This window comes from Delphinapterus leucas, chromosome 16 (assembly GCF_059928025.1).
Source record: "Delphinapterus leucas isolate spDelLeu-1000000601 "Yukka" chromosome 16, BTC_Dleu_Yukka2, whole genome shotgun sequence".
In the NCBI taxonomy this organism is placed as follows: Eukaryota; Metazoa; Chordata; class Mammalia; order Artiodactyla; family Monodontidae; genus Delphinapterus; species Delphinapterus leucas.
The window spans coordinates 47,041,653-47,057,355 of record NC_143144.1 but is presented as its reverse complement, the minus strand read 5'-3'; the positions used below and the strand labels follow the sequence as shown (position 1 = coordinate 47,057,355).

Sequence of the window (15,703 nt, the reverse complement as noted above, 5' to 3'; positions counted from 1 at the left end):
TACTTCTATTTTTCCATAGAGATGACCATTTTTTTTCTAGTTCGTTCATTCACATATACATATAAAAGAAAATATATGGGAGAAAATTGGAAGTGTACATATATTTGCCCCTCTCGCAGTACTACTGTTTAATTAACATAGTTTTATAAACATTCTTTATATCTTATTGGGCATCTCCCTCCCTGCCTTTGTTACTGTTTTTACAATTGTCTTAGCTATAGTCTTTTTTTTCCCATATAAATATTAAATAGATGGTCAAATTTCATGAAAACTTCTTTTAGGATTTTGATTAGAACTACTTTGAATTTATAGATTAATTTGGAGGAGCAATTATAACCTTATTATACTAACTTTTTCCACCCATGGACATTTTTTTCACTCATGGACATTTATACCTCTTTATTATTTACATTTTTTAAAATTCTTTAAAACATTTTATAATAGAATCCATGAACATCTTTTGTTACTATTTAAAGAACATTTAAAAAATGTTATATCCTTGAACACTTGAACTCTTTCATTGGCACAGAGAAATTCAATCCTTTTTTGTATATTTTATCTTATGTCCAGCATCCTTGCTGAAATTTTGCTAATTCATTTGTCTATCTCTTATGTTATTTCTGAAGATAATACTATCATCTCTGAATAATAAAATGTTTTATTTCATTCTTCTTAGTTCCAATCATTTTTTTCCTTGAAGTAATGGGCTGACTAGGATCTAAATAAATATAAAATAAAATTACATTTGGCATTCTTTCCTTTTTCCAGATTTTAAATTTTAATAGATGTTTGATATAGATTTTATATACATACACATTACGTTAAAAAGTTTTTAGTTTGTCAATCTTTTTAAAAATTATGACCAGCTATTGAATTGCATCAAATTCCTTTTCAGCATGTCTTGGAATGGTCACATGGTTTTCTTCTTAACCTGTTTTTGCAATATACTTGTCAGAAGATGCTATGGATTTTAATATTAAAGCACCAGTGCTTCTGTGGCATTAATTCAACTTTGTCATGACATATAATTTTAAAACACTGGTATTTTTAATTTTCAATGTTATATTTCAGATTTTTGTGTCTATCATTTCAAGAGAGTAGCCTGTAATTTCCCTTTCTTGAACTGTTCTTGTCTGGTTTGTGTATCAACATTATTTAGCCTAAGGGGTATTACATCATTAATAATCAATAACTGTAAGTTTAAAAATTAAATGAAGCCATTTCCATCCAGCTGATTTGCAAATTAAAATTTAAAATAAAAAATGTTGGTCAAAATGTGGAGCAATGCAAAATTCCTGCATGTTCCTGGTACAAATGTGAATTATCACAACTTTGAAGAATTTTGTAATACTTAAAGTTGAAAATGTCTATATTTTACAACTCAGTACCTCTACTCATTGTTATATTTCCTAGGAACAATTTCACAAATGTTCACAAGGAGATATATGTAAGGATGCCCACAGAAGATTTGGAAATAGTGAAAAATTTAAAAATAAAAATATTCATCACCTGGATAATAGGCCATTAAATCTGGTATATTCAGATCATAGAATATTATACTGAAGTGAAAAGAAATGTATTAACTAAATTTAATATGGATGAATCTCACAAACAATGCTGAGTGAAAAAATTGCATGATTAACAGTCTGATAGCATTTATATAATTTTTTTAAGTTAAAGAACTTTCATTTCAGGGGAAATGGCAGATTGGGTTACTCAAACCTACCCTCCTACTGAAAAAAGAAATGTAAATACTGAGTAAACATATATTTTTTTTGTTCTTAAAAGTCTTGAAAGGTTGACAACAGATTAAGAAATAGATAAATAGACAAAATCTAAGGGAAAGGAACCATGAGAAGTGAGTGGGTTACTGAAGCTGTGTTTGCCTTCAGAACAAACACCATGTGGTAAATTTGAGTCTGGTGAAACTAACTTTCATTTAATGAAATGCCCAGGGATTGCCATTTTTAAATATTAAAGTACATAAATTTACAATTAAGTAAATTATATCTTTAAAAACAAGGTAGTAAATATGCAAAACTCATCACTTCTTAAGTGTTTTACTTCGACTATTCATCTATGTTCTTGAGGTTATTTACATCAGTTGCATCTGTGTGATGGAAATACTTCATAATGGTAAGCTCTCCTATTTCTCATACACTTGCAGTTAAAAGCTCCATTTATTTTTTACTTACCTATTAACTTACTTGTTTTCTAATCTCAGCTACTAATAAAACAACAGCAAGGTAATTTTCCAGATAAATTTAGGACTTCGCCTGCAAATCAACAACTCTAAAAATGAAGTAAACTAAATACAGCTTTAGCTTTAGACTTCACAGCTCTAGCCACAGTTCCCTGTTAAAATTATTAGCAAATGCAAATGATAGTTGTAAATGATATTAGCAGAAAGTGATAGGGGGATATGCTTTTAATAGAAAGCTAATTAGGCACTAGATTCTTTGCATGACACTTCCATACCTTCTAAGTAAACTTGTGCCTAAGCTGAATTCACAAAACTGTTGATATTTGCAAAATGGTTTTCACTTGTTTTTAAACTTAGAGCTCACTTTAAAGAGTGCCTTTCTTGTTGTAAATAGAATCAGCTGTATCAAAATACTATTGTGAGAAGAAAATAAAGATACTGGTGGAAAACAGAGCCCAATCAAAAATTGTGGAGAGGGTCTAATTAAACAATGACATTTTGAAAAGGTTGATTGAGGTCAATTTGCTTCTTACCTTAAAGTCATTCTTGTAGATATATTTTAGATTATAATACTGAAATAATAGTGTACAATTTTATGCTTAGCATCTAACATAGCTAAGAATTTAGTACACAAAAATATTTCTTGAGTTGAATGTTTAGAGATAGTGTTTCTCACATATCTTCCAGAATCCTTTACTCGTTAAAAGAAATTCTAGTAGTAGAACATTTTTTTCTGCCAGGACTTCTGTTTAAGGAAAATGAGTTATAAGAAAAAATTGGGGAGTAGTTTAGAATTATTAACTGTTAAATAATAACAATAAATAACTACCAATAATTTTAACAGCTACATATATTATGTAGGAGGTGCATTACTAGCATGTGTTTTATTAATTTTTCTACTGTACTTTTTCTACTTGTATAACATGTTGGCTTTAAAGAAATGAAAGTACTGATATTAAATAGTGTATTATAACTTATTTTACATAAGCCTATACGTTTGTATCTTCTTTTTGAACATGGAACTCTGAAATGGTTACTATTTTCTCATTCAAATATATGAAAAATTAATATTCTTTTAAAATTTTATTCTCACTGAATAGTTATATATATATATACATGAGCTTTCTTAAGATTTATTTGGCCTTGTAAAATAGATAGCTAGTGGGAAGCAGCCACATAGCACAGGGAGATCAGCTCGGGGCTTTGTGTCCACCTAGAGGGGTGGGATAGGGAGGGTGGGAGGGAGGCGCAAGAGGGAGGAGATATGGGGATATGTGTGTATGTATAGCTGATTCACTTTGTTATACTGTGGAAACTAAAGCAATTATACTCCAGTAAAGATGTTAAAAAATATATTTATTTGGCCTAGGATTACATATAATAGAATATTTATAACTATCTGTATACCTTGACATTTTTATCTAGGAATGCAATATAGAGACTTTCAACTTCAATCGAACAAAATGAACATTTATTGAGAACCTATGTCTTGGATCCCAGTTGTCATTTTAATTCTAATTTGTGAAGATTTAAATTATTCTGTGAACAAGGAATTGTGTGGAATATTAAGAAGCACAAGAGATTATTCAACTTCGAAGATGCTGAAACATGAAGAAGGTACACAATACGCAAATAACTGAACCTGGAGAATAAATCTCAAGAGTAAATCGCGTGATTAATAGATCATTTGTATCCTCCCTATGAAGAACTTCTACGGAACTTCCACCAGGGGGCAGCGGAAGAGCGGCTTTCTCCCACTTGCAGTCAGACACAGGGTAGCCTGATGTCGCTCGAAGCTTTTATCTTCTTCTCAGTCACCTTTCCTCTCACCCCACTTTAATTAAATCAGAAGGGCCCTATATTTATTTGCCCATGAACTGACACAGCAAACCAACAGCAGCCACTGTAGTGTGAATGGATTTGCGATCAGGCAAGAGGCTTCAGCCGAGATTACCCGCCCCGCAGCCAGATGAATGTGCTGAGCACAAAGTCTGCTCAAAGCCGAGCAAACGGACTATTTGTGAAAATGCCATCCTGGCTCAAGTCTGATTAAGACCGGGGGTCCCCTGGCCGTTTGATCTTCACTCATCAAAGAGAGTCTTTAAACAAGCTTCATTTTACACTACTGTATGCTGGCGACAGGTTGTGACACCAAAGTGCAGCCACCGTGAGCAGCCTCCCGGGAGCACGTGAACAATGGGAATTCGCGGCTTGGTTAAGTGCAGGACACCCCGGGGCCTGCCTGCTGGGAAATTATCCAGGGCTGGAGGCTGGCTATGGGGCACACGGCACGAGTTTGGAGGTTTCTGGATCTGCCCAACTGGTAGCTCCCCCAACTTGCCTCCTTCCAACCTTCTCTACTCCTGAACTCATCCGAAAATTATTTTTTATTTTTGGGACTTAAGGGTGATGAATAATGCTTGCACAATTTATACCTCGCTCCTCTTCCCCGCTGAAATTAATAGTTCTGTTTCTAGCCCATATCCTGGCCCACTCCCTGGCGATTCTAAGACCGGGTCTCGGGACACAAAAGTGTTATCAAGGTCCTACTTTCTAATTTTCACCTCAAGGTCCCATTGCAATTCACTAGTCTCAGATTTAGTGATTGTCAAAAAAATTCAGCTCTAAAACATTACAATCAATTTTATGAATCAAAAATATTTCTTACTCTCTTGATTTCCATCCACATATATGTGCCTGTGTTTGTGTGCATGTGTGTGTAGAAACTAAAAGTAAACAGTGGTTTCGTTTGAGTGGTGGGTTTGCACACGGCATTTATGTCTGTTTTTGAACTCTCTGTATTTGCTGAATTTCCTCCAAAAGAATGTATGATGTAAACTAGAAATCTCTCTCTCTCTCTATATATATATATATCTTTTAAAAAATATCACCTGGTTCAAGTAATTTACCTTATTTCCAAAGACTTAAACCTTGTATGCTTTCTTCAAAATCAAAATACAGGGCTTCCCTGTTGTCACAGTGGTTAAGAATCTGCCTGCCAATGCAGGGAACATGGGTTCGATCCCTGGTCCAGGAAGATTCCCACATGCCGCGGAGCAACTAAGCCCGTGCGCCACAACTACTGAGCCTGCGCTCTAGAGCCCACGAGCCACAACTACTGAAGCCTGTGTACCTAGAGCCCATGCTCCGCAACAAGAGAAACCACCACAATGAGAAGGCCGCGCACCGCAAGGAAGAGTAGCCTCCGCTCGCCACAACTAGAGAAAGCCCGTGTGCAGCAATGAAGACCCAGTGCAGCCAAAAATAAATAAACAAAAATTTTTTTAAATGAAAAAAAAAATCAAAATGTAGTATTGATGTCAAGGATTATAATTGTACCTTTAGGATGCCTGAAAGAACAGGCCTCTTGCAGGATGTCCCTATTTAATCAGAGTACAAAAGGCCATACCCTGGCAGTCCTTAGAGAGAGAGAAAGGTGGGGAGGGAAGGGAGAAAGATGCTTTTGTAGTCAGAAGGGACCTCTCCAACCAGCCACCCACGCCATTTTAAAAGTGAAAGACCAACACCGGCACTGAGAGTTAAGTGGCTTGACCAAGTTCCCACACAGTAGCAGTCCCCAGTGCGCAGTGTTCCGGCCCCAGAATCCTGAAACCACGGCACAACACTTTTCTTGGGCATGACGCTTGCAAAGTGCTTGCATTATAAAGGGGGTAATAAGAGGAACTCAGTGACATGGAAGGAAATGATTTTTCTCTAGCTCTGGAGACTGTTTTAAGAGGATCTTGCATCCTGCCTTCTGCTGTCATTGGTCTGTCTTCACGGCTGGAAATGTCAAATCCTTTAGGGAATGTTAAAGGGCAGTTTTGTACTCCTTGTAACTACATACCACAGGACCTTTCTGAGTGCAGGACATCAGAAAAGTTCCTCTCTGATTTTTAGTTAAAAGTTTCTGGGTTCTGAGCTCTATTCTCAGATGAGCTTTTAATGTCCTGCTTCTGTAAAACACATCTCCTGAGCTAGGGTAGAGAGCTACCATGGAGCCTGATTTATCAGGGCTGGCCATCTCCACTGACCAAATAAACATAATCATTGTCAAATCTCGCCTTCTTTTTTGAGTGAGGAGTGCAGAAAAACCTAATCCATCCTCTCGGGAGTCGTAACTTGGGCCTGCTCTAAAAGCTCTTTTAACATCAAGAAAAGCATTAAGACCCAAATCTTTTAAAGGCCAATGAGAAAGTCATAAGGATTTTTTTTTTTAACTAAACTCAGGAAAGAGGAATCCCTACTCTAAATTCAAGATCAGTACTCCAAAAATGTTGGCAACACTCACCATAAGGAATGACATTTATTCAGTGTTTCCCAGTGAAGTAAAATTAAATGGCAACAGATCTGCTTCCTTTGATTTAACAAAGAGAAAGAAGCAAAGAAGGAGGGGAGGGAGGGAGAGAGGGAGGAAGAAGAAAGGAAGAGAGGAAGGTAATGAATTAAAAATGTAGCAGTTACGTAAGAATCTGAAATAGCAAAGATGGAAAACAGTTTGCACATAGCATGGTGATTTTTGGAGCGTATTTTCCTGTCTCCCTCATGGATGAAGAGGCTGATGAATATTCTATGCCAGACATACAGCACTTAGAATGTGAGGAAGGCTCAAGTTATGCCCTTCCTGAGTTATGTGGTTCAATTCCACGTTGGTAAACATTCCACCTATTCTAAAATCTAATCCACAGTATTAAACTTACTGCATTAATTATGGTTCTATTTAAACCAGATCAAATAAGAGGCAGGGTTTCCCTAAACAAGCTAGGCCTAATAAACTAAATACACCTGCCCCAACTTCTATCACCTCTGTCATCTATCTGCCGGGAGAGACTCAGAGTCATCAGAACACTCTCTTCCCCAAGGTTTGTTGGTCACAATTCCTAGACCTAACATGTCCCAAAATATAATCTTCCCCATGACCTAATATGTACCAAAGTATAATCTGTTTTGGAAAAGCTCTTCCTCCATTCCACGTAGGTATATTTGTTTCCCCAACTACTCTACTATAGACAGAAAGCTTTCTGAGGACAAAAAGGCTGCCTTTAATATTTCGCGGGTATATTCCCAAAGGGACTAGGGTAGCATTCTGCATATAATGGTCACTCACTGAATTTAAACTGGATGCTGGTGGAACAATGAACTTCACTTTATCTCCTTACTCATGCTGCTCTTTTGTGGCCACTGTGCAAACTCAATCATGAAAAGGATGTTCAAATTGAGATTCCATCGACAAACTAAGTTTTCCCATTTGCAACTGAGGGTTGGCCTGCTACAGACCCAGCTCTCTCTGAGGACCTCCTACATAAGTTCTTTCCTGTATAATTTGAGAGCTTACTTCCCCTCCCCCTCTAAATTATTTGTAGGTAGATAACCTGAGTACTCATCTTTTCTCACACAGCACCACATACACCACGTACAGTGCTTAGCTCATAGTAGGAACTCAGATATTGACCAATTCACTATTATTAGCTTTCAAATCATGACTTCAGGAGGAACGTGGGAAGTGGGGAAGGATCCGCTCATGAAACCCTAATCTTGGCTTAGCTTCCTTAACACAGCAGACTGTCTAAGCTTAATATTAGACCATAACAGATGTACATGTTCAGGGAGCAAGACTGAATTTATGCAACATGCCTTTTTGTTGAAGTTTTCCTTTGACTGATTAAACTGTTGCACTTTTTTTTTTTGGCCTCTAGACAACGGTTTCATTTGTGAATACAAGTTCTTAATGGACTAAATTCGTTAAATGTTTTAACATTTACCATCTCTTCCAAAAAGAGGAAAAGAAATTGGCTTTCAGTGTGGCAAAGCATATTGTATATTTAAATAGGAGAATGGGAGTAGGAAGAAATATTTTAACCCATCCCAAGGGCATGGGATTCTTTCTCCACATTTCAACATTCTACGAATTTAAGACAGACTCTAGACTTTCTACCACACGGAAGGTACTCAACACATTGATTACTGACATTGTTATCAATATTCTGCAGGTGATAATATGGCACCTAAAATCCCCTATGCCTTCACCTTTTTACCCTACAATACCTCTCCATCTATATAAACTTCATGTTGGCTGAGGGTCATGGCATATCTGCCCAGGGGAGACCTGGTTCATTGCTGATTCTCAACAAAAGGTGTATTGGCTTGTTCATTTCTTAGGCTCATTTTTAAAAAGCCAATATAAACAACCGCCCCTTTTTTTCCGAATTTCAATTTGTTCTAAAGATTTTTAGAGTAGTAGCCAAGTCTAAGTTACTGTACATGTTCTTAACAAAAATCTAAAGAAATATGTGTGAGTTAATCCATGTTGGAATTTTAAGAAGGAATTATCAGTAAACCAGAGGAAATTTCACAGGATAGATAGAATTTAGGATAGCGGAGGGGCACCAGTGCAAGTAGAGGCATTATTAAATAATTGTTTAGAAGATATTCTTAATATGACCTTTGAAACCCAAGAAATTAGAACACAGAGGATTACAAATTTGTTTTTAAAACTACCCCTTCCTCTCTTAACTTTAGGATTATTATACTACTGCAAGACAACCACTGGCTACACTTGGTGGCGGTCCCAGTAATCAATATAGTAGGTCGGTATGTAGTGATTATAAATACCCTGGAGGTTAGAGGAGCACAAAATAAATACACCCTAGGCTTTTTCATTCAACAATGATTATTCAATCATCTCTTTTTCTAAATTCACGTAGCAGTTATCCATCTTCTGATACTTATAACATCAACCTGCTTTAAAAAGAACTGTGTACATTTCTTATCTGTATTATTACTTTAGTTAGAATATTTGTATTCAATGCACCCCCGCGCCCACCCTCCCCACCAACCCCCCCCCCCCCCCCACCCAGAGGGCAACAACGTGAAGGATAGCCCATTGCCAGGGCACTAGGCTTCCAATATGTTTTTGTTGAATCAATTATTTGCAATGCATGAGCAGGACGGCATTCTTACACACTAGCCTTACTTTATTATTTTTATACACTGACTTACATGACGACAAATTCACTTTCAGCTTCCCCTTTCCAGAAGCTAGTCTCTTATCTCCCTAGAGCGGGTATTCCCTGATTCCGGGAACCGTCTGAGTTGGGATCAAACACAGGCGTTCAGAAGCTTTGCAATATGAAATACTAATGAGAAAGGCGCTAAGACTTAAGGGTTTCTTATCTCCCTGCGTTAACCCGCCGCTGAGAAGGGGGAATCAGGGAAGGACCACTGACCCAGCCGTTGGACCCTGTCCGCTTTCGCTCCTGCCACTTTGATCTTGCGCGTCTGCCTAGTCAAGTTCATCTACTGCCGCGACTGCTCAGATTCAAAGAACATTAAATAGCTTGATTATCGGATGGTCATTTCCCTCTTCCCTCCACCCCTGATCTAATGTCCAAACACCAGTCTCTCGCCTCCCTCTCTAAACTTCCCATCAAAAGAGAATTAGTTCTTCCTTCTTACCCTCGTTTGATGTGCAAATGTCCTCCTCTTTGCACATTTTTCTCGTGGGGGCGGGGGGGAGGGAAAGAAGGGGGGTGGAATTGAACGAACTTAAAACCGAGGATCTCACCCCAAATCTGCAAACCGTGACTCTAAAGGGTTAATCAGCAACTTGCAAGGGCCACCTGGCCCTCTCGCTGAGACGTTTTGGTAGAGACTTTGAATTACTGATCTGGTTGTATTTAATACTGAATATTATTTGTGTGCACAACGAAAAATAGTACTGGCGTAAAGAAGAAAGGAGAAAAGTGGTTTTGCAGAGAATATCACAATGCCTGGCTGAAAAGTATTTCAGATCCCAATGCCCCTACCCCTACTGCAAGGCAAGGGCACCCGAGTTCCTCCCACTTCCCGCATTTATTAAAGTTGTCTCCTCTAATGCTCACTGATTACCATCACCCCGAAGGTGAGCTGGGCAGGGGAACGACTGCGCAAGGGAGGGGCGGGGTGAAGAGTGTCAAAGGCTCCCCTTCATGTACACAAACACACCCCCTTCCAGCCCCTCCCAACGCTTTGAAATCCCAACCCGGCTTTGTTGTCTCCCCCCTGAGGGGCCGGAATGCTCACAGCCCACAGTATAAAGGCAGCCGCGGTGGCGGTGGCGGAGCAGAGCCCCGTAGTCAGGACTCTGGGACCGGTGGAGGCTCTCGGAACCCTGGCTCTGCAGCTGCGCCAGCACAGCTTCGTGGGATCCAGGCTTGCAAAGCGACATTCCTCCTTTCTCTTTGTCTCCCTTGAGTCCTTCTGAGATGACGGCTCTGGGCACAGCGGGTGCTGCCCGGGTGTTGGTTACCCTAGTAGCTGCGGCTCTTTGCGGTCACCCTCTGTTCAGAGTCAGTGCCACCTTGAACTCGGTTCTTCTCAATTCCAACGCCATCAAGAACCTGCCCCCACCGCTGGGCGGCGCTGCCGGGCACCCAGGCTTCGCAGTCAGCGCTGCTCCGGGAATTCTGTTCGAGGGCGGCAACAAGTACCAAACCATTGACAACTACCAGGTGAGAAGGGCCTTGGGGACCTGGGGACGCTGTGACCCTGAAGAGGTCTTATTGGGGGAGGAGGGCGTAGAACGTGCTGTGTGCAGTTCAAGGCACATTTGGAAACTCTGCCTTTGGGAGCGGTGGGCGGCAGCAGCTTTTGGAGAGGTGGACAGAAAGGGACTATGAGTCCAGGAGTGTGGTGCCTGGCTGCCCAGGTGCCTCACCCTCTCCTGGCCCCCTTTCCGCAGCCGTACCCGTGCGCCGAGGACGAGGAGTGCAGCACCGATGAGTACTGCGCGAGTTCCACTCGCGGAGCGGGTGCAGGCGCGCAAATCTGTCTCTCCTGCAGGAAGCGCCGAAAACGCTGCATGCGTCACGCTATGTGCTGCCCTGGGAATTACTGCAAAAATGGTGAGTCGGGTAGCTTCCTTTCGGACTCAAACCATCCCGCGCTTATGCGCCTACAGTTGGGAGACAATGCTCTCAGCTTTCAGAACGCTGTGGCACCACCTGCAAATGGGAGTTCAGCGTGCGAGGTTCCCCTGAAATGTTTTCAGGTTAGTGTTTAACCAGGGAGCAAAGAGAAGTACAGAGATATTGGAGCTCCTTATCTCCCTTTGTGCCCCCTCGATTACTTAACACGACGTCTTACCTCAGAGTGGGCCCTTCCATAAAAATTTGTCTAGAGAGAGCCTTGATACCATTTGAGAAAGATGATGGGGAGGGAGGTGGAATTATACAGAGACCAAGGAAACCAGACTGGGCGTTTAGTTGCCTTTTCCATTTTTTCTTATGGTACCTCTCACAGCTCTGCCAGACTAGCCTCTCCCTCAAGAACCCTGTTCAAACTGTTGTCAATCAGAAGACAGAGTGATTTATCTGTGCTGGCCGTTCTTAAAGATCTTGATGCCCTCACATCCAGGCTTCTCCCTTCTCTGCCTCTACCTCCTGCTACCTTAAAATAAGTACTCCTCCCCCCAACCACAGATCCACAAAAGTTTAATGTCTCAAAGAGGTAGACTCAGCCAAAGAAGTCTCCAGAAATAAACTTAAGGGTGGTGATCCTCCTTAGGACCCAGCAATACTCCGGGTGAACTAACTAAATCTCTGTAATATAGAAATTATACAGTAAAGTAACTGGTGGTAAAGAGTGTAATCTTCCAGGCAGCAGGCATTGCATTTGCTTAACTTAGTCTGGCAGTACCTATATAGCACCAAGGGCAGAGAAGTTATTTTTAAAAACAATTTTTTAAGTGACTGATTTTATTTTTCTTACCCCAAGGGTGATATTAAAATGGGCAGAAATTTCACTGCCACTACCGCAGTTGGTGGGAAAGTATTTTAAGTGGCTAGATTGGGGATGTTACATGTGAGTGCACAGTGTACAGACTGATGCTTCTGTCCATCTGGGGAGTTTTGCTTTAACACTTGGAAGGAAGTTTGGCTCGTGTTTAAATTAACCTCACTACAGTGAGGTATCTCAAATTGGTGCAGGCATGACGGACTGCCACTGTCACAGCTATTAGCAGTAACAAATTACAGCTCAGGAGTTAATCACTATCTCCTGTTTCCTTAGGAATATGTATGCCTTCTGATAACAATCATTTCAATCGAGGAGAAATTGAGGAAACCATTATTGAAAGCTTTGGTAATGATCACAGCACCTTGGATGGGTACTCCAGAAGAACTACACTGTCTTCAAAAATGTATCATACCAAAGGTAGGTTAAAGTATCTGAAGACTCATTCTTCTCTGCTAGCACATCAGTACTGACTTTCAGATTACCTTAATGAAATAACACAGGCTTAGCAGTGACCATGTACTTTTCCTGTTGTCTTCCTAGGACAAGAAGGTTCTGTCTGCCTTCGATCATCGGACTGTGCTACAGGGTTGTGTTGTGCTAGACATTTCTGGTCCAAGATCTGTAAACCTGTTCTCAAAGAAGGTCAAGTGTGCACCAAGCACAGGAGAAAAGGCTCTCACGGGCTGGAGATATTCCAGCGTTGTTACTGTGGAGAAGGTCTGTCTTGCCGGATACAGAAAGATCACCATCAAGCCAGTAATTCTTCTAGGCTTCACACCTGTCAGAGACACTAAGCCAGCTGTCTGAACACAGTGGACTCCATTTACATAATATATGCTATGAAAACTGTTTGTGACTTTTGTGAGCTCAATCCTTAAGGATGTACAAATTCTGTGGTTACAGTTAAGCATTCCAATAATACCTTCCGAAAATCTGGAGTGTAAGAGCTTTGTTTCTTTGTGGAACTCCCCTGTCATTGATTGCAGTAAATTACTGTGTTGTAAATTTTCAGTGTGGCACTTACCTGTAAATGCAACAAAACTTTTAATTATTTTTCTAAACGTGCTGCATTGTCTATTGTTCCTCTTGTTATGTAAATGTTTGTATACATTGTTATCTTGATTCTGATAAATACTCTATATTGAAATAAATACTTTCAACCTATTCCATATTGAATTGAAATAAATACTTTCAGCTTATACTTCTTAAATGCAAAACCCTTTCCCCTTTTAATTCTGGAATCTAGAATGTAAGGAGCTTTTGGAATGACAAGTGATAGGTATGTAAGATTTATCATGAAAATATTAGCTTATTTTCCAAAATGTACTCTCAGTGCTTAGATTATATTTATCTCTCGGCTGTGATAGTCCTTGAAATAAAATTTAACTTTTAATACCATGAAATATTACAAGTATAAATAAATTTTGGCAGTGTGATCTTAGAGGGCTGTTATGTGTGTGGTGTGTGTTTGTGTGTGTGTAAATACAGTTGACAAATACATGCAGATTTTGTACCAAATTAGTCAACTTGAAGTATCTTAAATACTACTTCATGCCAGGAAGACTTGGTTCCAATTACTTTGATTTTTAAATAATTATTACCTAAAAATCACAAATCCTCTCTCATTTTGTTCTTTGCTTCTCTTGCTAGATGAACTGAATACTTCCGTTTTTCCTCAACCAGAAATCTGTTCATTGGAAGAGGATAGGGGTATATTGTTTAAAAGAAAACTCATAGAAATGAAGTCTAAACTGGCTTTGTATTTTCATTTGCCGACTTTGATACTGACAAATCTGATACTGGGGAAGGAGAGAGCAACTGTCCCAGTTTACACTTATTCTGTAACATTCATACATCTCCATCAAAACCACAAAATGCTGGGTTTAAGGGACTCCAGAGGACAGTGACTGATAAATTGTCTAAAAAGTTTCCTTAAATAACACAGATGTCCTAGAATGTTTGTTGTTTTTGTATTCCCGGAAGTGGTTCAATTTCAAGGAGTTTTGCCAACAGGACACAAGGGTTGGTTGGTTCTTCCCTGAGAAGGGAACTGGCAGGATGTCTGCTGTTACATTCCTTTTGTTTGGAAGTTTCAGCTTCCTCACCCTGGAGAAACTGTCTTTTTCTACATGTGCTAGTTTGCTGATGTGCCAGGAAGGCCAGTTCTAAGGCCTGCCATCTCCAATAAAGCACAACAGAGGAGAGGAAACAGGAAACCCTTTTTTTGAAAAGAAGAAAGAAGGGCCTCTGTTTCAAGAGGGGAGAGGAGGAATCATTTAAAGGGCCTTGGCTATGGGATTCCTTGATTTATGCCGGAACTGGCCATGACCAGAGATGCTCCATCTCTGCACATGTGAGCACATCAGCCCTGGTTCTAGCCCTCCTTGCAACCCATTGCATGACGCGGATGGGAGAATGACAAACCAACCAAGAAGAGATGCCTCTTCTTCCTATCCAGCTGAAGACTTAGGAAGGGATATCAAAAAGAAATTCTGCACATTTATAAAGGTGAAAAAAGAATATTAAAAAACCCTGTAGTTACTTTATTAGCTAGTAATGGAGGCTGGAAGATGGAAGTCAGGTACAATACAAAAATCAAAAGAGGATCATTGAAGGAACCTCAAACATTTTAGATAGTGGCTGCTGACACTTCAATATTATGCTACTTTTAAACAATTTATTTGAATGGAAAATACATGAACTTGGGAATGCATTCACAAAGCATTGTATCAAATGGTAGCATACTCTATACACTGCCCTGTACCTTGCACTTTTTATTTTACATCCTTGCAGATTATTCTGTGTAGTACATAGAGAGGTATCTCATTCCTTTTAATGGTTGCCTTAAAGAGTGTAGTATGTTGGAATGGCTATACTGTAATTTAAAGAGTCATTATTGAGAGACATTTAAATTGTTGCCAGTGTTTTTGTTATAACAAATATTGTGCCATCAGTATAGATTCTGTGTGTGTGTTCATGTGCTGATATAGTTGGAGGATAAGATAATGACTCATTTTTGTAGGAAAATCCAAATTTAAAAAGCATGCTTGCTGTAGCTACTCATAAGGGGTGGCATGGGCAAAATGACAAGATGTCTGTTTATCACTGATCTAGTGATGATTAAACTCTTGCTAAATTGTGTCAAAGGAGGAAGAGGGAAGAGGTTTATCCTATCAATTTTACAGTCAATAGTAATCTGTGGCATTCAGTTAAAGGTAGACTTGCTAGGATTAATCTCCAAAATATACAAGCAGCTCATGCAGCTCAATATCAAAAAGCAAACAACCCAATCCAAAAATGGGCAGAAGACCTAAATAGACATTTCTCCAAAGAAGAGATACAGATTGCCAACAAACACATGAAAGAATGCTCAACATCACTAATCATTAGAGAAATGCAAATCAAACCTACAATAAGATATCACCTCACACTGGTCAGAATGGCCATCATCAAAAAATCTACAAACAATAAAGCCTGGAGAGGGTGTGGAGAAAAGGGAACCCTCTTGCACTGTTGGTGGGAATGTAAATTGATACAGCCACTATGGAGAACAGTATGGAGGTTTCTCAAAAAACAAAAATAGAACTACCATACGACCCAGCAATCCCACTACTAGGCATATACCCTGAGAAAACCGTAATTGAAAAAAGTCATGTACCACAATGTTCACTGCAGCTCTATTTACAATAGCCAGGACGTGGAAGCAACCTAAGTGTCCATCATTGG

General features: G+C 39.5%; 1 protein-coding gene across 1 annotated transcript; it reads left to right on the top strand.

Moving 5' to 3' along the window:
* The first annotated feature begins 10,428 nt into the window (after nt 1-10,428).
* Nucleotides 10,429-13,330, top strand: DKK1 (dickkopf Wnt signaling pathway inhibitor 1). The gene is made up of 4 exons (XM_022569452.2): nt 10,429-10,692; nt 10,923-11,085; nt 12,251-12,394; nt 12,518-13,330. Exons 1-4 carry the CDS (start codon nt 10,447-10,449, stop codon nt 12,769-12,771), a joined length of 807 nt encoding a protein of 268 aa, XP_022425160.2. The 5' UTR covers nt 10,429-10,446; the 3' UTR covers nt 12,772-13,330.
* The last annotated feature ends 2,373 nt before the right edge of the window (nt 13,331-15,703 follow it).